At 40.9% G+C, this 23,315-nt stretch overlaps 1 protein-coding gene across 2 annotated transcripts in view; it reads left to right on the top strand.

Moving 5' to 3' along the window:
• Window positions 1–440: 440 nt before the first annotated feature.
• Window positions 441–23,315, top strand: part of ARL15 (ADP ribosylation factor like GTPase 15) — a 232,712-nt gene continuing 209,837 nt past the window's right edge. For both annotated transcript variants that reach the window (XM_054810232.1, XM_054810233.1), the window contains exons 1-3: window positions 441–925; window positions 13,500–13,590; window positions 14,217–14,273. In XM_054810232.1, coding sequence (XP_054666207.1) covers window positions 14,220–14,273 — 54 coding nt within the window. In that variant the 5' untranslated portion in view covers window positions 441–925; window positions 13,500–13,590; window positions 14,217–14,219. The remainder of the gene's footprint in view (window positions 926–13,499; window positions 13,591–14,216; window positions 14,274–23,315) is intronic.

Below are 23,315 nucleotides of genomic sequence, written 5' to 3'. Positions count from 1 at the left end.
AGCGACGAAGCCTTAAGCCACACATAACAAGCTCTACCCGGAGGTGTGCCACCCCCTCTCCACCGGGCCCGGCGGTCCCGTCCCGTGTGCCCCGGAGGCCGAGGCTCAGCGCCGAGCACAGCAGCACCACCCGCTCGGCTGGCAGCCGGAGCCTGCGGGTTCACCCCGCTCCTCCTCCCGCAGCGCGGCAGACTCTAGCCCCTCACCTTGCCCCCCACGGGAAGGCCCCACTGACGAGGCACCGGGCCCTTCTAGGTGGAAGCCCCAGTCACCTTCCCAGGGCGGGAAGCAGAGGGCGAACCGCACCACCGGGCCTCACCACAACTTCCGCGGTCCCTGACGGGCGCGTACGCCTTTAAGAGCATCCTCCTCGCGCCCCACGTGTGCGATCAGCTGATAGCGACGTCGCGCGGGGCGGAGCGGAGCGAGGCGGGGCAGGGGCTCTGGCTGCTGGCGAGCGCCGGGGCGCCGCGGGCGCCGGGCTGGGGTTGGCTGTGCCGCGGCCGCCCCCCCCCCCCCCCCCGCCTACCTCGCCCCCTCACCGCGCGCCCCGCCGCCACGCGCCCCTCCCCCCCGCCCCTCTCCCCCGCGCGCGCAGGGCCGCTGCAGCGCGGTGAGGTGCGGGCAGTGGCGGCGGCAGCAGCGGGCGGCTCTGACAGCGCCGGCGGGGCAGCGCCGGCGCCCCCGGACCCTCCGCTGGCCCTCGGGGCGGCGGCGGCCGACCCTCCCCCAGCCCTGCACCTTGCGGCGGCGGGCGAGCCCCCCGCGCCTCCGAGGCCGGCGGGGCGGCGGCAGGAAGCGCCGTTCCCCTTGACGGCGGGGCGCCCGGTGGCCCAGCGCCGCTGTCAGCCGGGCGGGCGCCCGCGGCTCCGGAGACCTCCTCGGCAGCGCGGCGCTCGGCGCCACCCGGTACATGGATTACCTGGTAGGTCCCCCGGCGGGACCGGGGCGCCCCCCCGCCGCGCCGCCCCCCGCCGCTGGCCCGTCGGACATCTTGCCGAGCGCGCCACGGCTGAGGCGGCTTCCCCGGCGGGGAGGGGGTGTGGAGGGGGCAGGTGGGGCGGTGGGCTGCAGAGGCCAGCCGCGCTGCCTTCCCCCGGCTTGCCGAGCTGTTAAAGGGCGATAAACCGGCTGGGTTCCGCTGAAGCGTGCGGCCGCCCCGCTCATTTGGCCGCTATTAGATTGCTAAAGCCGTGACCCGGGTCGCTGTTTTTTTCCTAAATGCATGAGCATAGGGTACGCTTGAATGAACTAAATTGTAACCCTGGGCGGGATCAGCCCTGCGCCCGGGCAGCTGGTATTCAGGGGTAACGTTTATTGCTCTTTAATGAATATTGGCTTTATTCGCCTGCGGGAGATCGTATCGCAGCCGCGCGCTTCAGGCTGGGGTCGTGGCTGGAGTTCAGAGTCACCGACGTACGCTCGGCGGGGAAGCCCTGTGGCACGGCTAGGTAGTAAGCTGATGACTTTATTTTAGTACGGTACCTTTTACCTGGTTTCAGCATGACAGCGGGAGAGCGTAAGGGGCCCATCCATCGCTCGGGTTTCGCTTCTCTGAGCGCTAGCCTGTAAACTGTGCCCCCTCCTTCGCTGTGAAGTGCTGCGAAGAGTCAGCTGGGGCAATAAGGAGTAGGGCTCTTCTGGCCACCCCTGTTCGCTGTTGGTATCTGGTGCGACCAGTCAGGAAGTATTTGGAGTTAGAAACTTGACTCAGCCTTTTTGTGTCTTCTCGTGAGATGCTCATGGGTGTAGGCTTTCAAGGGTGGTTCACCAGCCAGTCAGCAAAACCTCAACAAAATGCTCTTTTTGGTGAATTGATTTGAAGATTTACTGCATTGAGATGAGAGCTGCATGCAGTGGCTGACCTTTCCTTCTCTGATGATGAAATTAACTTAATCAGAAGTATACTAAATATTTACTTAAATATTATTCTTGTGTCCGTGTAGCTTAGATGTATTTTGGGGTTTTCAGCTTTATACCAAAAAATGTTTTAGGCTTTCCTTCCTGAATTTGAATAACAGAGAGGGAGTAGAAAATGAGTCCTGTGTTGCAGAAATGGTAGGTAGACTTCTCTTTAAGAATCTAGTTAATGAAATACTGATAATAAACTTGCTATGTGCCAAGCACAGCCTTGTAGCTCCTTGAGAGCCTGGAGCTGTGTCTTAGATTTTTTCCTTTATAAACTTATTTCCAGATGAAACTGGCCACCCTGTACTTTTTGAAATGCTTGCATTAACCTTTGTGACTGCTACAGGCTGTTGTGTGGAAGGCCAGCCACTCCGAGAACAATAAATTTAATAAGCCTTGGAAACTGAGAGCATGTTTTTGTATTAACTAGAGGGAGGAGGGGATTAAATAGCTCTACGTTTTTTTTCTTACTCTTTTTCTTCAGTTGATCCTTTCCCCCTTTTCTGTTGTGTGGCCTTCTTTGGTGCCATCTCTAAAAAAAGTGAATCTGACAGGATAACGATATCCTGAGCGCTCATGCAACTTTTGCTTATGTTTCTGTTGTATCAGAGAGTATCTCTGAAGATAGATTTTCTCAAGGTCTCATGAGTCTCACCGTGCATATTATAGTGCCATATGAAACATAAAGGATTCTTTTGAGGTAGAAGTTGTTACAGATCAGCCAAGTTATTTTTTATAGATGGTGCAAGGCAGGGGTTGGGGATAATAATTTAAAGAGAGTGCTGGTCCACTGATGCTGCGGGACAATCCAAGATGCCTTCGTCTATCACTGACCAGCACTTGTTACTGGGGTTACCTACTTCTTGTACAGTAGGAGTCCCTTGATCTTTGGAATACTTGTTGCAACTGGCATCAACTCTTTTGAACTAAAGGAGAAAAAATAGGAAATTTTTTAATATTTTGCATCTGTGTATAACTTGGAAAGAAAACAAATTCTGTTTGGCAGTTCAAATATTTTATCATGTGTTTGTGCAGAGGACTTCCCCTTCCAGTCCTCACCTTCACCAAATGCAGGAGGTTGGTCCTCCTTCTCCTTTCTCTGTCAATGGTGGTAAATGGAATGGCTTTTCTTTGTAATGTACAGTGGGTTCAAGCACCTTTAGAAAGTCTGCTCAGACAAAAAGAATTGATGGTGCAGAGGTAGACAACTGGTTGTCTACAACCCCCTTTCAGCCTGGAGGACCAAGCTGTTGCCACAGTCTGCCCTCATGTAAAGGTGGGCCTGCTCTTTATTTATGCAAGACTTGTAGTACGGACGTTAACCTATAGATGTAGAACAACCACCTCCTTGTTATTTTTGTAACCGCAGTAGCAAAAAGCTGTACATGTCAAGGAATTTTGTGGTTTATGCTAGGATCTTGCACCTACATGGGCTTCAAAACTTAAGCAGAAGGCCCCTTTGCCTTCCTCACGTTGAGCACCTCTCTTGCAGCCTGCAGGCAGCAAGGTTTTCTCCTCTGCCTTTAGTGAGAAGCAGACAGCAGGGTGAAGGATGCAGTTGTTTCTGGCTGCAGGAGTCCCTTGACAAAGCATTAGGAAAAGTTTTGGTTAGCAGTGGGATGTTTAGTGGGAAGAGGCTAGGATAACTGAGGTCAGGTTTGCTGCAGCATGGACTCAGGAGTCGTTCCCTCTTGGCAACAAGTCTGCTCTCAGCTAGCTCTTCCCTGACTTGCATAGGAAGGTTCTTCTCCAGATTTTTCCTGGATAGGGACTACATTGATGGAGGCTTTTTTCTCCTTTAAGGAGGTGATCCCAAGGAATACTGAACATGTGCAGCACCTGCTAGTATCAGCACGTTATTGAAAATGTTCAAACCCTGCTCAAAGCCAAGTCAGCTGGAGACAGCTTGGACTGTGGCCCTGAAGCTTGTATGAGTAGATACCCAGAACCTGTGTAGGACCTTTCCTACTTCCAGTGTGATCCTTAATTTACGGCTAATGCCATTTGATAAAGCACTGATATTAGAAGAGTATCTTCTGTGGTGCTCTGGTCTGGTTTTGCATTGTAACAGAAGAGTAGCATTAGCCCCTGTATCGTTAATAGCTAGAAAAGGTTCTTGAGCCTGAAGCCTTTTATATTCTTGTATTAATGTAATTACAGTGTTAGGAGTAGTGTGTGGGGTTTTTTTGTTGTTGTTTTTTTAATCAACGTACCTAAACCAGGTTCAACCTCTAGAAAATAATCCATCTTCACTCATTTAGAGGCACCTTTTATTCATACAGTTTATTATCCTTGCATTGGCAAGTTAACTCCTTTAAAATATACTATGCAAACATAGCTGCATCAATGTAGATTTGTAGGTTTTTTTGACTATGTAATCATGTGGTGTATCTGCAACCTTCTTCTGCTTCATTCTTGCTGCGTGTGTCTGGAAGGATTATAGTGCATAGATAGACATGTGTTGATTGGCCGATATTCGGTACAATATGCTTAATCTAAGAAATTACAGCATGATGTATCTTGTGAAAAGCATGGCATGTGGCCAGTCTTGCAATTTTTGCTTGCAGAACTTGTGAGGAAACAATAGCCATGTTTCAATTTTTCATATGTGATACTTGCAGTGCAAATTTTAAGCTGCTGAGTAGACTTTCACAATATACTTCTTAGCAGCATCCTCTGCACTAGATAAGGATCTTACACTGAACTGTTGCGTGTATCAACCTGATCTGTGTAGAGCTTTTAAAAGCTACTTTAGAGGATGATGTAGCAATTTGAATCAGTGTGACCATAAAAAATGAAGAGGTCTTATATGGCCCTGAGAGTTGTAAGATAAATTTGACAACCTGTTTAATTTTGTATATTTAGCATTTTTAATACGATAGCTTATCCTTAAATTGTATCCTATACTATCTTAGTTGCATATAAGAATGTTTCCTGGGCAGGTAATGAAGAGTATATTCCAACCTGAAATTGAAGATAACACTTCTTGCATGAACCACCACATCAACTTTAGTGATTTTTTTTTCTGTTTTCTTTCTTTAAAGTTAAGCATGAACACGCCAAGAGAGTGTACACTCTTACGGTGGTAGAATCGTTGTTGCTTTTTATGGGATTTTTTTTTTTAACTGTAATATGTTTGGATTTTTTTGGTTCTTTGTACATTTGTTAGCTGTTATGAACTGTTTTACTCCTCTGTTCGTGCACACAGAAGCTAAGATTTGGGTAGTTTTTGAGTAACTTGAACTAAATTTTCAAATTTTAGATGAATAGGCCTTGAAATGACTTTGGAGTTTCTTGGTTTCTGAATGGTCTTGACCTCAAGTTCTGGATAGTCAGCATTCGGGCAAAGTCTTGCTTCACTGGGGAAAGCTGCATATAACAAGTTGCGGTGTTCTTAGAAAAACATTAGGTGATATTAAAAGAAAAAAATGTTTCTCAGCAACTTTTCTTTCTTGGACAGCTTACCTTTAAGACCTTCCCTTTTATTTAGGACCCTTTAATTTAATTGGGCAGGTTTGATTTGGAAAGTGGTAATACAGGATAGATCATGATCACTTAATGGTTCTGTTCTACTTCAGATCCTGTTTTTCCGTTGCCATTGCCTGTTACCTTGTTTGGTATCTGCAGGCCATAGAAAGTATTCTTTCTTATATTAGAAATGGCATTATTGAAGGTTATAGTCTTACTCCACTGGAACTTTGTAAACCAGTAACTGCTGTTCTTTGAATAAGGAAAGATAGGGGAGGGTCCATACTGGGAATGCTGGATTTTTCCTCTGAGGCACATCCAGGTGTTTGATATATCACCTGCAATATGAGCGACAAAGATCTATGTAGCCTTGCTCTCTCACCGTTTGCTAAACATTCTTCTCATTATATGAATTTTGTCTTTTGTCATGTTAACTATAAGGATTATTGGGGCTGTCTGTTGACTCATCTATCAGCTATTGACATATCCTTGACATTTTACGCCCTCTGTAGAGCACAATGGCTTATATCTTAAGATACTATCCCTTCTTCAGTTTGAGAAACTGATTAGGCGCAAGGGTGAGGGGTCTGACTGTTGTTTCAAGAGAAACATATAGCTAAATGCAGGAAAGAAGGCAACTAACAGGTGTAAGATCAGCTAGTGTAGAGTGCATGCAACTGTATTAGTATTTGGATCAGATACGAATTTTTGAAGTGAATCTTACTCACCACTACTAAATGTACATAGATTTGCATTTCAGAGTGATCATGGATCACATGAACTTGATATTTTTCAGATGAAACCAGAATGGAAGATGCTCTTAACTAATGGGTTTTCAGGCCTCAGGACCAGATCAGAACTAGTCTGAAGTAAAATACCTGAAGTATGTAGAATGAATACTTGGTCTTCAGCACCAGCTCTTGCAATGCTGCACTACTTGCTATTATATGCATAGCCAGGATCACTTAATCTGGAAGTGAGAGGGCTGCTGCTTCTTAGTGCTTTCTGCATCAACGTAGCAATATAGGAAGAAACCCGAAACAAATTGTTGAGACCCTCACCTATAGAAGTTGTTGTGGCTAGGTTCCTGTTGATATTTCAGCTCTATGAGGCATAATATTCAAATCTAAATCAACCGGAATGGCAAATGGAATAAATTCTGGGAGACGACCTCCTCTGAATGAGCATGCTTCAGACTTAAGTAATTTTGGTAGTTCAAGAACCTGATCTGACTAAAGACCTGGAAGAGAGGTGCTCAGGAAAAAAAATAATCATCCTCCTTGGCAGAATCTACCTAGCCAGTATTACAAACAGTTTTTGAATGAAAGACGTTATCAGCCACATAGAAAGGGAAATACAAATATTGGTGACTTAACTCACTGGAAATTACCTGGTTAAAGATAGATCAGTGAGCGGAAGTGTAGAATTCCTTTGCAGGAGGTAAAAGTCAAATACTATACTTGCTCATCCTGCAATAGGAAGCGTTATTGAATTCCGTAGGTAAACTTTTGATTTAGAGGTGGCTGTTACAACCAGTGAAACTTTATATAGCTTCCTTGGACACACAAAAGAATGCCTTAATGTGATTATAATTTCCAGCACAAGATTCTGTGAAGTCACAGGAGTAGTGCAGTGCCAGAAATTTCTTTCTCTTCAGATACACACACTGAAGAAACAAGTCAAATAGCACATTTAAAATCAAATTACTTTACCATTTTACTTTTTTCATGATGAGGATTGCATTAGAGTGGTAGATGTCATTAGATCAAAAAATATGTCCCAGTTTCTGAAAATGGGCTACTCTCTTACGAATAGCCCTACAGTGTCCTTGTAAATTACTCCCAGGTTCAACAGGTGGTGGGGCCCTGTGTTGCTGTGCAGCGTGCTGCTCCTGAATTCTTCAGTCAGAGCTCCAAGCTTGAGGCAGGACAGTGATGAATTTCACGAAAGTTTAGAAATGTAAGCTTTTATTAAGTGAGAAAATCTGCATTTAGTAAGGACAGAATATTTGTCCTAATACCTCATGCTGATTACCACTTTTGGCTTGTTGTCAGTATCATCAGCTCATGTTTTTTAATACTGCCAGCTTGTGATGTTTATTCTCTTAAAGTGTGGGTTCTGAAGTTTTGTGATTATGTGAGGATATCAGCTTTCCATTAAGAAAAGAAGCATTTTTAGTTTCAAATTTAAAAGCACAAATGTGAGCCTAAACAGCTGTAAAGCCATAAGGAAAAAAAACCCCATATGCAATACTTAAAATCTTGTGATTGTTTGGGTTTTGACTCATAATACTCTGGAGTATGTTGGTTTTGCTTTTTTTTACTGCGAGTGCAGCAAAACTTTCTGAAGTGCAAACTGACCATATAAAAGTCCTTGGGGACATAAATAGGGTATTTGCAATTGAATAAGAGATTGGCTCATCTCATGCTGGAGCTCTTCAGAGTACAGAACTTTTCTTTTGTCTCACTGGCAGCTTGGTAAGGTGACTATATTAATTGCCATAATTAACGAGGATGTAAGTAGCTTCCTGCTATCTGAGGAAGAGACACAAGGCGGGAAGTCTAGGAACTTAGTCAAGTTAGACTGAAGTCTAACTGACAAGTCTTATGTTTAGATGCAGTCTTGCCTTGTTGCTTGTAAGGACAAACAGCAGGAAGAACATGAATCTTTGAACAATGTTTTGTTTTTATGGTCTGTGTTTTGGTGGAGCAGTAGAAGAAAAAATTGTTCACAGGACCACATTAGCTTTTGGCATTGGAGAGTCTGGGGAAGCAAGATGGCATCCAAGAGCCAGTAGGAACTGGTAATATGGGCAAAGTGAATTTGCAGATCTGGTGGTTTTGGTTTTTTTTTTTTTCTTGTTATGACTTGGAGCTTTTGGATGGAAGAAGCATCTGTTTTCTATGTTTTTGTTAGCTTTTACAGCAACTGCTGCCTAGTCTTTCTATGATTTTGCCTCTAATAGAGATGAAAAACTTTGAAGCAATTACAAATGAAGTAATCATTCTGTAAACTGTCAAAGTTTCATAAATGAGCATTGCTAGCATTGCTGTGGCAGTGAATAAGAGGGGGAAGAGAATGCAGGTTACAAGGGAATTTCATGTTTGTGTTTAGTTGAAAAAACTGCGTATGCTTTGGATGGGCTGATGCAGAGACAAATATTAAGAGTGTGTATTAAACTTGGGGAAAAATCACAGTACCCCTTTTGATATTGGTAATAAAATGGCAGATGAAATTCAGTGTTGATAAATGCAAATTTACATGTATTTATAGTAGAAGTCACATGACAGTACAAATGCATGAATAGGCCCTAAAATACCATTGCTGCTCAGAAAAGGGAAAGAGGATCCTTCTTTAAAATGTCATCTCAACGTAGACATCTGTCAATAAGTTTAGAGTATGAAGAACGAAAAAGAAGGAAAAATCTCATTTTTACCCTGCATAAATGCAAGGTTTGCTGTTGCCTAAATGCTACGTCTGGTTGCATCATCTCAGAAAGAGTATTGTAAAACCAAAGAAGATACAGAGAAGGATGACACGGTAAACGAAAGAAAACAATTGCTTCCATGCAATAAGGGATTAAATAGTTACAGCCCTTCAGTGTGAAGAAGAGACAGCTGAATGGTATGAGGAGGCAATAGTATAGACATCTTTGAAATCATAAAGAGAGGGTAAATAGGCAATAAGTAATTTCTCCCAATAGAAGAATTTGATGACAGTTATAATCCAGGAACTGCTTTTTCCCACGAGTATAGTTGAATTCTGGGTCTCACTTGTGCTGTAACATTAGGGAGGCCAAAATGAGTAGACTTTGAATTTGTACAGTTTCTTGGAGGACAGGTCCGTTGAGGGGGGGATATTAAAAATGATCTTCAGATGTGATGGTAGACTTGTAGAGATCCTGAGACTGATTGCTGGAACCTGAGAACGTGTCCATGAGATACACGACTCCCTGTATGTCCTAGTGCTTATGCTGTGTGCTAAGCAGCTCCATCCCTCCTCACTGAGGGGACAGCTAGGTCTAGTTCCTGAACAGGAAATTGCAGTCAGAAAATGGTAATAATCTGGATGGTGTCCAGGAGTGCTCCCCAGTGTAAGCAGAATTGCATTGACTGCACAGGAGGTGAGAGTTTTTAATTCAGAGGGATTTGTGAAGATACTTAATCTGCTCCAAGGACATGTAGCTAAAGGGTTCCTTCTGCTTGGAGGTGCTCCCTTGACATATGAGCAGAGGCTATTGGCCATCTAACATTGGCATCCTAACCAATTTATGACATTATACGTAAGGCCCATAACACTGAGTGAACCTGAAACTGAATTGACAGCTTGTGTAGAGCGCAGAGTGGTGATGCATTCTGCAGTGAGTGAGCTCTTCTCTCTGTGTGTTATTCTTGCTTAGAAACTTGCATAATTTCAAGTTTCAGTAAAACTAGAGAAAAGGTCCAGAATTCTTAAGAAATGTCCATGCTGTTCGTGCAGCTATTGAGTTTGTGTTGGCTAATCTGCATCTCTCACTCTCTGAACCATTGCAGCTCTGGAAACAGTCATGGAAAACTGTTCTAGTGAGAATATTGCCTAAAAGAGGGGAGGGCATTGTTCTCTGGTGCATCCACTTGATTACTTTTTATGATGACAAGAGACTTCTTGAATCCAATCCTATTTCCTCTTCACATATCACTGCCTTTCCATCAGCGTCAGGTTTCTTCTAGTCTCTAAAATCAGATTCATTCTTCTAATGATTATGTACAAGAAGGTTGGTATTTTAAGAATCTAATTATTCAGCATTAAAGGAGAATATCTCTGAGAAATGTATAAAAAAGAACTTGGAGAGTTTAAATTAGAAATGTTATTAATGGAATGTGCTAGAGGGCTGTGACATCTTGTGCAGAAAGAGGAGCTTTTGAGTTACTCCTTGGAGTTCAGTACACAAACTTAGCAAACAGCAGTTCTAGTCAAAGTTCCTGCCACCTGTAGTGCAGCATAGCTGTGTGTGCTTTTGGGTACCTACCCATTCTTTAAGACACATAAGCACTGAGAATTTCTTTCACACTCCATACATATAGGTACCTTAAAATCTGCACGTTGTTTACACTTGTATTGCTAATTTTCACATTTCTTACACACTGAAAAAGATGCTGATAAGAGTGGAGGTGGAAAAGCTTTTTGCCTGGATGGTCCAGTAATTCCAGGTGATTACTGGGGTGGACCACTTCTTTATAAATGACCAGGAGGGGATCTTAATCTTTATTTTACTAAAGAAACATATCACTCGAAAAAACCCAACAACTTCCTTTTCTTATATTGCTTTCTGTTTTTGTGGTCTTGGAACTATACTTAGTGCCGTAATTTATTTAGGATTATGGCAAAGCAAGCTGAGGTCAGGGTGAGTATTTCTGTTGGTTGGCAGAACTGAGGATACCACCTCCTGCATTTCTGGCAGGTGTTGAGCCTTTTGTATCTTTTCTGAGAAGCTGATTAGGATCCCTCCCCGCCTTTTGCCCACCAGACTTCTTGAAACTAGTCTTTTAAACTCAGCAATTTCAACTTTAAGAGATCAGTTGCAGAACATGCTCTATTAATCTCTTCAGAATTTGCTCTCTTGCAAATATTATGGGTAGGGATTTCATTTAGTATTTGCTGAAGATATAGATATTAAAACAATGAATTTGTATAGTTGCAGACTAATGTATGCCTGTATCAGAGATGTATGAGGGTTTTTTAGTGTTAAACACCAAATACTGAAATTATTTTGTACTGATAATTGTACTGATAGCTGAATGCTTGAAAAAATGGAGAGAACAAATGCTGGTTGTGAATGAAAGGTGGTACAGCTGCAAGACAGACATCTTTGTAAGTCGCTATGAACAGTTACAACATGTGATTAAAATAACAGAGTTTTGAGCAAATATTTTTGTTAGCCATGAGTTTAATTTCCAGCTGGATAAATTATTTGTGGTTTGTGAGATGACCCTTTGCCTAACCAGAAGGGTACATATTGGCAGAGATGCATGCTTATGTTGTTTGACATATTTGACCTGGTGACTCTGTTTCTCACTTTAGACATGTTAAGTGACTTTTGTTAAGAATAAGTCTTTGTAGAATTGTATCAAACAAGGTATCTTTCTTTTGTAATATTTGTAGGTATATTTTTACATTATTTTTTTCTTTTACTTTCATGCTTACCATGTAAAATCCTTTCAGAAAGCAACAATAAACTGTAAGTAAATTAAATGCGAATTCTCCAACAATTGTTTTGTTGCCTAATTGTATGGTGCAAAATGAGGTGCAAAACTGAAGTAATGAAAGATTACAAGTATCAAGAATAAATTCTCCATTGCAGCGGCAGATTATCACATATATTGTAATTCAGTGGTCAGAGTGATAGTCTGTAGGATAGTATCGCTAAACAACTAATTATTTAAATAATTTCCTGACACTTCTTCAGTGATTAAACTGAAATAATATTGAGGCGAATGTAAATTTTGGGGGGGGGGGGGGAAGGAGTGGGGGGAAGAGAGGTGAATATAAGAGAGAAGCTAATAACAGCATTGGAATTAATGAAGTTTTTTAGCACTATAGCCATAAGCATTATCTTGGAGGCTTGGGGAAGGGATTAGCTTAATATTTCATTTGGAAATGCATGGGGAAACATTCACTGGTACTGTATGTGACAGTAGGAAGGGGAGATAATTTTAGGATTCATGCCTTGTAATAGGTTGTTGATTTCGAAACATTAACGGTAGCAAAGCCAGCAACAGATGATTAAGGTGACATACATGTAGCTTGCTTTATTCTGCTGAAGCAAGGGTGCACAGGTGCTCGCTGCGGAATTTGAACTGCAGCTTAGTTCTCCCATGAATGTATAGGCTGGAAGTACTGAACAAAAATTAAAAAAGGAAAACAATTTATAATGCTGTGGTTGTCTAGAATAAAAGCAAACTGTATACATTGAGAAACTGTAATGGTTTGCTGCTGCTGCATGCTGCTGCTGCATGCTGCTGCTGCATGTTTACTTCCCTTGCAACCTGAAATAATCTTTTACTTTATATACAAAGTTGGGTCTGCCATCAACATAGAATCTGTCATGATACCGAAAATACAAATCACTGTATGTATCACCTGGTGTTTAAGCATAAGCTTAAATTGCAGCAGACTCAGGTTAAACATTAGGAAACTTCCTAGTAGGTAGGGTAATGAAGCACTAGATTGCTTGGGGAAGTCATCCATCCCTGGAACCTTTGGAACAAGGTCTGCAAGTACTGCCAGGAGAGGTATGGGTATGGTTTATAACCCCACCCCACCACTCTCTATAACATAGGGTTTCTCAAAGTTTGTTCTATTCCTATTTTCTGTGACTTTTTTTCTGTGAGATACTCAGAGTCATAGAATTGGATGTTTGTTCTGAAAGCTGGGGGAAAAAAAAAAGAAAAAAGAAAAAATATCCTGGCAAATTAAATGGTGCTTTGAAGCAGCATTTCCTTGTCAGCAATAATATTCTAGATTGCTTCCAGTAAGAAAAGTAAATCAACCACGCTGTTGAGGTTTGCTTTCAGGTTTTTGTGCTGCACTTTTTGACTTTCTGACAGTTCAGTGAAATATTGTCTGTTTAAAATATAAATTTAACAGTTACAGCAAAAGAAAAATGTTGCTACATACTTTTTTATTGCTCATAGTTCATAAGAACTGTTCTTGTTATTTTTTAAAATCACATTTCTAATTAAACAAGTAATTCAATTGCAGTTTTTTTCTTGGGGGGGCGGAGTAGAAAGCAAAGGCTGAAAAATAAAGTTTTCACTAATACTGTTTGAAATCTGTAGCATCCAGCACTTTCAACATCTTAAAATAGATGCAGATGATGTATGAACTTGTTAAACATATAGTAAAAATGTTCCACTTGATTGCTTTAATTTTTGCTTACAGTGACTTCTCAAATACCTTATTTAAAGTAATTCCTCAATTACTCTTTTGAATAAATAATTGTAAGCCTCATTTATTGTACCTGACAGTATATAAAAAATGGCAAACCTACAATAGGTTTTATATTTATTGGTGATGGGGAGTTGCATTTATTTTCTGGCTTCTTTATGCTATTTAAAGAAGGTGTTTTTCATCTGTTTCATCAGAAATTCATAGTCCATCCTCAGCCTGTCTGGGTGACTGCAGAAGACATAGAATTGTGGCATCACAACAGATTGGAAGTTGAGCGAGTTGAGGGTAAAAACTTTTAATATGATATTTGCAGCTGTAACAGCAGACTAAATAAAATATTCAAGACTGAGAATTCTGTTTTGAACATGAAAATCTCAGAAAGCTAAAGGAGTATGACTATAGAAATGTGGGAATGTAAAGTTATATGCATTATTTTGGTATATAGAGGAAGAGAATTTGAATGATGATACAGGGAGAGAACAACTATAGTATTTAAAGATGGAAGCTCTTTACAGTCCACTAAGAAGCCACAAAGCACATTGTTAAAATGTCTCTTGCAGGTTGCTGTAAAGCCCAAGTAGATAAAAATAAATGGGACTGAAAGCTTGCATGCAAAATGTTAATGTTGTGTACTGGCATTTTAGGGAGCATTAGGTAATTCAAGGCCTATAATGAAACACAATTAGTAAGTGCAATGGTGTTGGCAGCTGCTTCTGTATGAAAGGTAATAAGTATCTGCATAATCTGAATTTATATGGCATTTTTCTCAGCTTATTTAATACAGCCTTACAGGAGAAACACAGAGTAATATGCCCTCAGGTGTTTCTTTCAGGGGAGAGGGGAGAGACGGGAAGAAAACTAATTCTTAATTAATAGCATTCTTGGTAATGTCTTTATTTTAATTTCTTTAGACTATGTCTGAATGTATCCAGCTCTCATTTGCTGTTTGTAGAATTGGCATTTACACGGTAAGGCAATGTTCTAACTAACTAAATAATTTTTGTTAGTGTTAATGCCATTTGAGTGAAAAGAAGTTACAGGATTAAGTAATACAGTTAGCAAAAGGGATTTGTCCTATTAGTTTAAATGAACAGACTACAGCATGGTTTTGTCCTGTCAAAGATTTAACTAATACCAGAAAAAGTATTCTCCACTTTTTAATTAAAAGGTGAAGAAAAATTCAGCCAACCTCTTAAAGTGTAAGAAAATTTGGAATTTGTGTGTATCAGTTGCTGAGAATTCTGGCCTAATGCTATTGCTGAAGGGTTTGTATACATTTGCTTTTAAATATCCATCATGTTTGTCATATATTAAAACATGTTAGCTAAATGCACATATTGTTGTAAGCTTTGTCTGGAGTCCCTTAATATTTTCCAAATGCTGTGAAGTTAAACTTCCCAAACCTTAATTAAGTTATATAAAAGAAATATGAGGTTTACTTCAAACATATGTTCCAAATATGCTAAGTTATTTTTTTTCCTGTTCCCAGTTGTTCCAATTAATGATGAGAACAGTTAGATGAATTGGGTGTTTCGTAGGAATGTATAAGACACTGTTGCTCAAATCATGCTTCAAATTCTGGAGCTTTTGGAGCGGGAGTGCTGTTCCTACTGTTAATGCTTTTCAGGAGGAAGCCTGGCACATACCATTTCCCATTTTATTAGGCTGTACGGTCAAAAGTGTAGGTGACTTTTGAACAACTGTGATGAGGACTATGTACCACCAGTAAGTCTTACTTGAGGACAGAATCGCAGAGCTTAACATTTGCTTTCATTCTTAGAATTTGGTCCCAGGTAGGGCTTAATATCTGCTTGAAGTTTTTTTCCATGACATTTGCCTGCATGCAAAGTCAAAGGCATATTTTCCTGTAGTATTTAAGTTCCTTAGGAAGACTTTCTCTCTCCAAATTCCTATGTGATATGAGTATGCTTATCTTGAAGGATCAGAGAGGGTTACAGTCTGAGGTTTTGATGGCTGCAAACTATGCAAACCATCTGCCAGCTCTTTAGAAGGGTATAGTAAGCTGTCCAAATTAATTTGAGAGGATGTCCAAGTATAAATGTGTGTGTATTGTAGAATTGGGTATAAGCAGGTATAATGTTTAGCAAAATACACCCTCTGGCAATAATCGGTTCTGTTTTAGTTTAAAATAGGTAATTGTGGTGTGTATACTGCAGTTGCACTGCTAAGTTGTGGTAGCTACATTTACAGTGATAGTTGGATTACTGATAACTCATTGTGATCTTTTGGGTAGCATAATACTTAATTTCCTCAAATGTTTAAAATTCCAAAGTATAAAGAGAGCTTCATTTATGAAAATGCTGGGAGGAACTGATTTCATTGACTATGGATACTTAAGGGAGGAGAACAAGGAGGATGATGAATAGGTTTCAGAGCATCCAGAGATGCATTGTTGTGGCCATAGTGTAGAGGGAGGACATGCGTCCCATGTAAAGATGCATTTGAAAGCTAAAATTTTCCTTCAGGAAAATGCTAAGTGCTGAGAGTACTTGCTTATATAGAAATACCTGTCATTGTAAAGGTGAGCTTCAGGTGATCAGACTGAAGAGTGAGTTTGGACAGCTTTGGTATCAGAGTAAAGGGAGAAAGGCCTGCTGAAGTGAGAGCTATGCAGAAATGCAGTGTGATAGTTCTCCGTCTGCACTGTGCCCTGCTCATGCTGTCATGTAACTCAGTCACTGGATTTGTTGCTCAGGTGTGCAAGCAGTTGGGCAGCTAGCAAGTAGGGTGCTCCCTACTGATGTCAAGAAGGAAAACACAAAACTACAATTCATATTTCCCGTTTAATGAATTCCTTATGTCTTGTATCATGTGTTTTCTACCGCATGCTGTTTTGCAGAGTTAATAGATCTTTTTTGTTGTTAATTGATTAATTTTTATCCAAAAGCTAAGCGGTCTCTCAAATGCCAGTCCTTACCAGCAGCATGTGTTCATTTTGTATAGTATTACTTGGACACTTCCTGTTCTGCATGTCCTCGTTGTACAGTGCTGCAAGTATCTTGCAAAGGCTCTTAGTTCTTTGGACTACAGACATCTCAATTGTTAGTCTGTTATCAAGCTGCTTATCAGTAACACTCTTGAGCACCCATTACTTCAACTGTACTAGTCCATTAAATAGGCTTCCTGTTTTTCAGGCCTGTACAGATTATGAGATGGAGGAACGGTTTATATAGATAACCGTGGCAAAAGAGCCTGTGTTGCCTTCAGCTACCATGACAAGGAGGATAAAGCTTCATTGTCTTGAGCTAGGAAAAACATAGATCTTTGCTAGAGCGCAGAAAGAGATGTGATGACCATTTTGGGGGATTAAACTGGATGAGATTACTTAGAAGTGTATACCCTCAAAGAGGGGAGTAGAAAAGCAGAGGTGGTTAATATAAAAACTGTATGGATATTTGTAAGGATCTGAAGCTGAAAGATGTTAATCCTAAAACGAAAACATTATCATAAACTTAAATGAAGACTTCTGGGATTAAAAAACTAATCAACAAACCAAACAAAATAAAACAAAACTCCATTTCCTCTATGTGTTTTACACAGTTTGTACCTTCTGGCAGAACTACTGGTCTTTTCAGACATATGTTTCTGATTCTTCAACCATACTAGTGTCTGAGTCAGATGTGTCAGTTGGAAGTGTGGGAACAAGCAGATAAATTACTGCTTGAATCTGCATGACTGTGGACATTGTAAGCATATGACAGTTTGTAGCAAAGCTTATCATTATATTATCATTAACTTCCTTTTTGTTTATGATTTAATTTTCTTAACCAGGTAAAAATCCTAATAAAATAATGATGGAGAGTTCCTACATGAACTTCTGAAGAAAAAATAATCCAAAATTTGTTGCCTTGTAAGACAGTTTTTATGATGGGACATTTTCCACTGTTAGAGATATTTAAGACTCCACCTCAGAAACAGTGTGCATTGATTGTATGCCTACGCATCTTCTCTGGAAGGTTCTCTGATACTGTACTCTCTGTACAGCTTTGAGATTTTTTTTTTTTTTCCTTCTCAGCTGTTTGCATATAATAGTAAGCTTTTTTGAACAGGGGTAATATGGTATTCTTTCCTGTCCATGCCCCCTAAATTTGACTCCAGAAGTATCATAGAACCATGGAATGGTTTGGGTTGGAAGGGACCTCAAAGATCATCTAGTTCCAACCCCCCTGCCGTGGGCAGGGACACCCTCTGCTAGACGAGGTTGCCCAAAGCCCCATCCAACCTGGCCTTGGACACTTCCAGGGATGGGGTATCCACAACCTCTCTGGGCAACCTGTTCCAGTGCCTCACCACCCTCACAGTAAAAAATTTCTTCCTTATATCCAATCTAAATCTACCCTCCTTCAGCTTAAGGCCATTCCCTCTTGTCCTGTCACTCCATGCCCTGATAAACAGTCCCTCTCCAGCTTTCCTGCAGACCCCTTTAGGTACTGGAAGGCTGCTATAAGGTCCCCCCAGAGCCTTCTTTTCTCCAGGCTGAACAGCCCCAACTCTCTCACCCTGTTGTCACAGGAGAGGTGCTCCAGCCCTCTGATCAACTTCGTGGCCCTCCTCTGGACTCGCTCCAACAGCTCCATGTCTTGTACTGAGGACCCCAGAGCTGGACGCAGCACTCCAGGTGGGGTCTCACGAGAGCAGAGTAGAGGGGCAGGATCACCTCCCTCGACCTGCTGGTCACACTGCTTTTGATGCAGCCCAGGACACAGTTGGCTTTCTGGGCTGCACGCGCACACTGCCGGCTCATGTCGAGCTTTTCATCGGTCAACACCCCCAGGCTCTTCTCAGGACAACTCTGAATCTGTTCTCTGCCCAGCCTGTAGTTGTGCTTGAGGTCACCCTGACCCACGTGCAGGACCTTGCACTTGGCCTTGTTGAACTTCATGCAGTTCACATGGGCCCATGAGTAAGCAAAAATTAAGTTTTCTATCACTTGTTTTGTTATCCAAAACAACCAGGACAGAAGCCTCTGCAGTAGTGAGAATCATGCAGAAAAAATAGGGGGACTTAGCAGAAGTGTGATCCTTTGCTGGTATGCATTAGAAAGAAAAATACTGGAAAAGAACATTTCCCCTTCTCAGGAGATTAGAAAATAACAGTTTTCCTTGATTGCAGAATATGGCATCAATAGATAAACAATTAGAAAACAGTCACTTTAAAATAAAATAATAAGGATAACAAAAAGCCCTCCATAGACCTTTCTTCTTCTCAGATGCTGGGTATGGCAAAAGTGATGCACTCTAGCCACATTGCATCAGTATTGGCATCTTCTTCCTGAAAATGACGAGTAATGAATATTTTGGTATTAGTAGCCTCTTGGCTTGAATTTGCACAGTGAGATGTGGAAATAAGTGATGCATTTATACAGCTGTGTTTACTATAGTTTATATATGGTAAGTATAGTAAATGATGCAAATGTGCTTTAAGTTCTCTCGTTTACATTGCATTAACTTATACTTGTCGTTGTTTATAATGATAAATTCATGTCTTGAAATGGTTTGACTGGGAACAGCTGGTGTGCTAAGGAATTTGTCTGATGTTAGAACAAAACAGATAAAACATTTATTCATAAAGCTGTGGAGGGGAAGCTTTTAAGAGAAGAGAAACCAGCTGAGGTGGTAACTAAAGGCAGTCATGGAATAGGAGGTAATCATGGGAGCATGTTTGGAAAGGTTCAGGAGCCAGCCTGTGACTTACAATATGGAAAGCTTCCTGTGAGACTCTGCCCCTCCCCAACGTTGTTTCCCATTGGAAAATGCAAAGTTAAAGTAATAACAGAGCTCATATAGCATATCCTGTCTACTCCTCCCTTTTCCATGTTGTGTCCTTGACATGAGCAGCAAAACAAAGGCACAAAAGGGCAGCAGGAAAAAAATCCTTTTATATGCTACCCTTTGGGAAATGTGGACAATTCCATTCACAGACACTGTTGATATTCTGTGGGTAGACTACTGGAAAAGAAAGGTATAAGTGTTTTCAACTTCCAGCCTTAAACAAAAGGTGCTTGCTACCACCAAAGTCTTGGCAGTGACTTGCATTTGATGGGAGTATGTCCACTTTTGTTTTTGCAAATCTGTAGTCAAGCTGCTTGAACCATGTTGGTTGTGGTGTGTGTTGCTACCAACCTAAACAGGAGAAGGAGGGGCAGAATGTTCTGATGCATGTATTGTTCTGTGCATGTGAATGTTAGATACACTGTGCATTTTTTTGCTATGATCTATAAGACTTTCTACTTTTCTGAAATAATGTGGTGGGTTTTGTTGTTTGTTTTTGTTGTTTTTTTTTTTCCCCCCCAAATGGGGAAAGTAAATACAGGTGAAGTGGGAAATCATTGAGGCTGGGCTAGGAGTGAGGATCAGAATACAGTTCTCTACCCTTTCTTTCCACACTGTTCATTGGTTAAACTGTACTTGAATTGCTGAGCAGCCTCTCCTTGTGGCCAGAACTCATGTTATCTGCTCCGAGAGATCAGCAGTGTGGTCCCAACAATGTTGCTGTGACAGAATTATTTCCCTGAGCTATTAACTGATATACACTGTACTTTTACAACCCTTTGGCAATCTCTGACAACTAGTAATTGATTTCATTGGGAACGGTATAGTTTGCCAAATTAGCCTGTTAATTTTTGTCAGAATGAAATCTCTGGCAAAACTGCAGGCTGGAATAGAGCTTTGTCCTAAGGTAGAGACATTATGAACTTGGGTTGTGTTCCTTCTGACTAGTTTCTGCTGTCCATGGCCCCTTCCTGCTCTAGAAAACAGCAGTGTTGTTCCACAGACCATTAACTTTAGGGAGGACTAGGAAAAAAGCCCAGATCCTCATTAAAAGAGTCTCAAATCTTTTCTGTTGAGACAAGTTGCTGTTCAGTTTGTATTTATCAAAGCTGTGTGGTTAATTATCCTGTGCATAAACACTGTTTTGCATTCCCTTTGGAAGTCAGGATTCCTGATCTTCAATGTTACTGTCTTTCCAGAAAACAGTTGTATAAGGTACTGGCAAAATGTCATGGTTAGCCTTCAGTGCCTGATCCACATGAAAGAAAATACTCCTGTAGGCTCAAGTGAGGCAGGGAGTGATTGTGTGAACATGGAATTTTCCTGATGTCCTCTGCTGAGCATCCTTTTTCTGTACAATTTGCAGAGTAGCCTTTTTAATTATGAAAATAAAAAATAATTGTTCTAAATGAATATTAGATTTAAAATGTAAATTGCAAGTACATTGCAAAGCAAAGGTATTAAAAATCCTCACAATCTCCTATGAAAAATATCACATGCTTGAAATTTGAGCTGTCCTGTGGCTGTGTACTCAGAAGGATAGCAGTGAGGCATGTTGAATTACTAAGTGGCAAGTGTACAAGTCCAGCAGTTAGCTGTATGATTTGAATTATTGAGGGGGCAAAAAGACTAGAAATGGCTTTTCAGTGAAAGTGTATTTTTTCTTTCACATTCTGTAGTCCGGAGGTTGGGACTGTGCATAGCCATGGGGTTTGCAAAAAAACCAAGTTAATTTGCAAGGATTCCCAGAGTCTGGCTGGGGAGTCTAAATTGTAGGGAAAGGTTGCCCTATGATTATGCTAAAAGTAGCATGCAGTGCTCTCTGTGTGCGCGCAATCACATCCTCTATTTTGCACAGTGAGTTACAAATGAAGTCACCTCTGCGCAGTTTTGTAGCTCTTCTGCTTCATTTGCAGCAGTTCTACATAGCACAAGGTTGAAACCAAATACTCTTAATCTCTGACGATTCCGTGGCACTGCGTTGGTCACCTGCTTTGGGAACATGCGTAACGCACTCCTTGCCTCCTCAAAACTCCTGAGCATCACCCAGGTGGTGTAGTTCTGCATGTTTAAGGTTTTGTTTTGGTTTTGTTTTGGTTTTGTTTTGTTTTTGTTTTTTTGTTCAGCTGCTAAAGAAATTACCTCAGTGTAATCTAATGTTTGTCACTGTCTTTTTTTCTTTTTCATCCCATAGTTCAGTTATTCGTTATTTTATCTGTTTTCTACACTCCCATCCTGTGCAATGGTCCCTTAAGTGTCCCATTTGGTTTTTTCTGCTTCTGTGATGTCATTCTATTTCATCCTGGCTTTTGCTGTTAGATCAGACTTCTTGGTACTGACAAAAATAATGCTTTTTTGTTCTGTACAACTCACTTTCCTTGTACCTCAGACTTGTTTCTTAGTGTTGCTTTATTAATTTCCTCCAGTTGTAGCACAGAGTGTTTTAACTTCTCCTCTTGCTTGTTGGGTTGGGTGGTGGTGGTTGAAAGCTGTGCATGCAGATGAAACATTTTGAGGTAAATTGTATGCTAAAATCCCTTTCCCTCAAATTTCATTAATAATGGCTGGTTTTAACAACTGTTCAAACTGTAGTGTAGTCAGACAACATACACCTCAACTTAAGGAAGATGAGTGTTTGTTCCCTAAAACTGCAGGCATTTCCAAATCATGGGAGATTTTGTTTCTTAGCCAGGCCTGTGTTGTGTTGGTGTTCTCTTGAAGATCTACTTGCTTCATTTTGTTGTCATCTTGGATTACATGGAAGACAATCAAGTGCATTTCTCTGGATTATATACTCTTTAAGTAATAACTCCTCTGTGTAGGGTCATACCTAGAAGCCTGACAGAGGTTGATACTCTGTTCGATTCCTAGTGTAGTCTCCCCTGTGACAGACTACAGACAGATAGTGAATGTATCAAGCACAGCAGTGTGTGTGGGATTTGTTGTGAAGTTGAATCTGTATAAACGAAAGATCCTAGAATGATGAAGGGAAAGTGGAATGAGCCTGTAGAGTAAAACCCGACAAAGGCTTTTGATTATTGACATTAAGGTTGGTGTTTCAGATGCTTTTGCCTTGCTCTTTATAAGAACTGTGTGTTAGTTTTTCTCTGCTTGAATTTATTGGCTGTGGAAGAGAATGAATCTCCTAAGAGAGAGGCTCACAAGAGCAGGTTGGGTCATGTAGTGGGATGTTAGAGGGAAGCAACTCTTGGTTTCAAGGTTTCTAAAATGCTTTTCACTGTAAGATATCACTTGGCTTTGAACAAGAAGGTAACTCTGAAAGGGATCAAGTGTGGAAATGCACACCTTGACAAACCAGATTAAAAAGCAGAGGCTACAGTAGCATGAGAACCCTGAATAACAGACCTCAGCCTTGCAGGCAGTAATAACTTGGGAGTCATAAAAGGAAGTTCTAAATTCAAATACCCCATGAATAAGAAGGTCAAAATGTGTATATATACATATATATATGTGTGTGTATATATATATGTAAAAAAGTTACTGTTGAGTGAGCTATGCTGAGCCAGTGGAAACGTGAGGCTCGAGGACTATTTGATAATGAGCAAGAAAACCACAGTAAAAGAGATTTAGGTTTTAGGTGTGTGTTCTGCTGAGCCTGAATTGATCTTGTATAAGGTATTGCCCTCTAATAATAATCTAGTGGATGGTAAGTCAGCTTCAGATGGCAAATATGAATAAAGCTCTTAGTAAGTATGAAATCTGAATGTATTCGGGAATGCCTGTGGAACTCTTCTTCATGATGGTTTTATTATTCTGTTTGTATTTCCGAATCTTGCAGCTAGTGGCTCAACTTTTAAACTTCCTGATGAGACACAAGCTAATTTTTTTTTTTCAAGAAAGGTAAACTGAGTTTTAAAATGAAAATAATTTACTGATATTCCACAGCAAGTTCTAGACAAAATATTGTGGTTCTGCATCATGGTGCCATGTGCAATTGACGTCTGGGCATTTGAATTCTGACACTAGCCTTCTACTCTTTTTACTGTTGAAATCAGAAGATACTTAGCAAAAATATGTTGTGATTGCAAATTTGTTTGTGAATTCTAGCATGGGATTGAGAAAAGATAGGCTTGTTTTGTGGCTTGTTACCTGTGAGTTAGGGATTTTGCCTTTTAAAATTCTGTAGTGTAGGAAGCTTTTTCCTGAGGAAGATGTTAGTAGTTTGTTGTATTTCTTGAATAATATTGCAAAGAATAC

The sequence above is a fragment of the Grus americana genome, chromosome Z (assembly GCF_028858705.1).
Source record: "Grus americana isolate bGruAme1 chromosome Z, bGruAme1.mat, whole genome shotgun sequence".
NCBI lineage: Eukaryota > Metazoa > Chordata > Aves > Gruiformes > Gruidae > Grus > Grus americana.
This window is presented reverse-complemented; position numbering and strand designations above follow the sequence as displayed.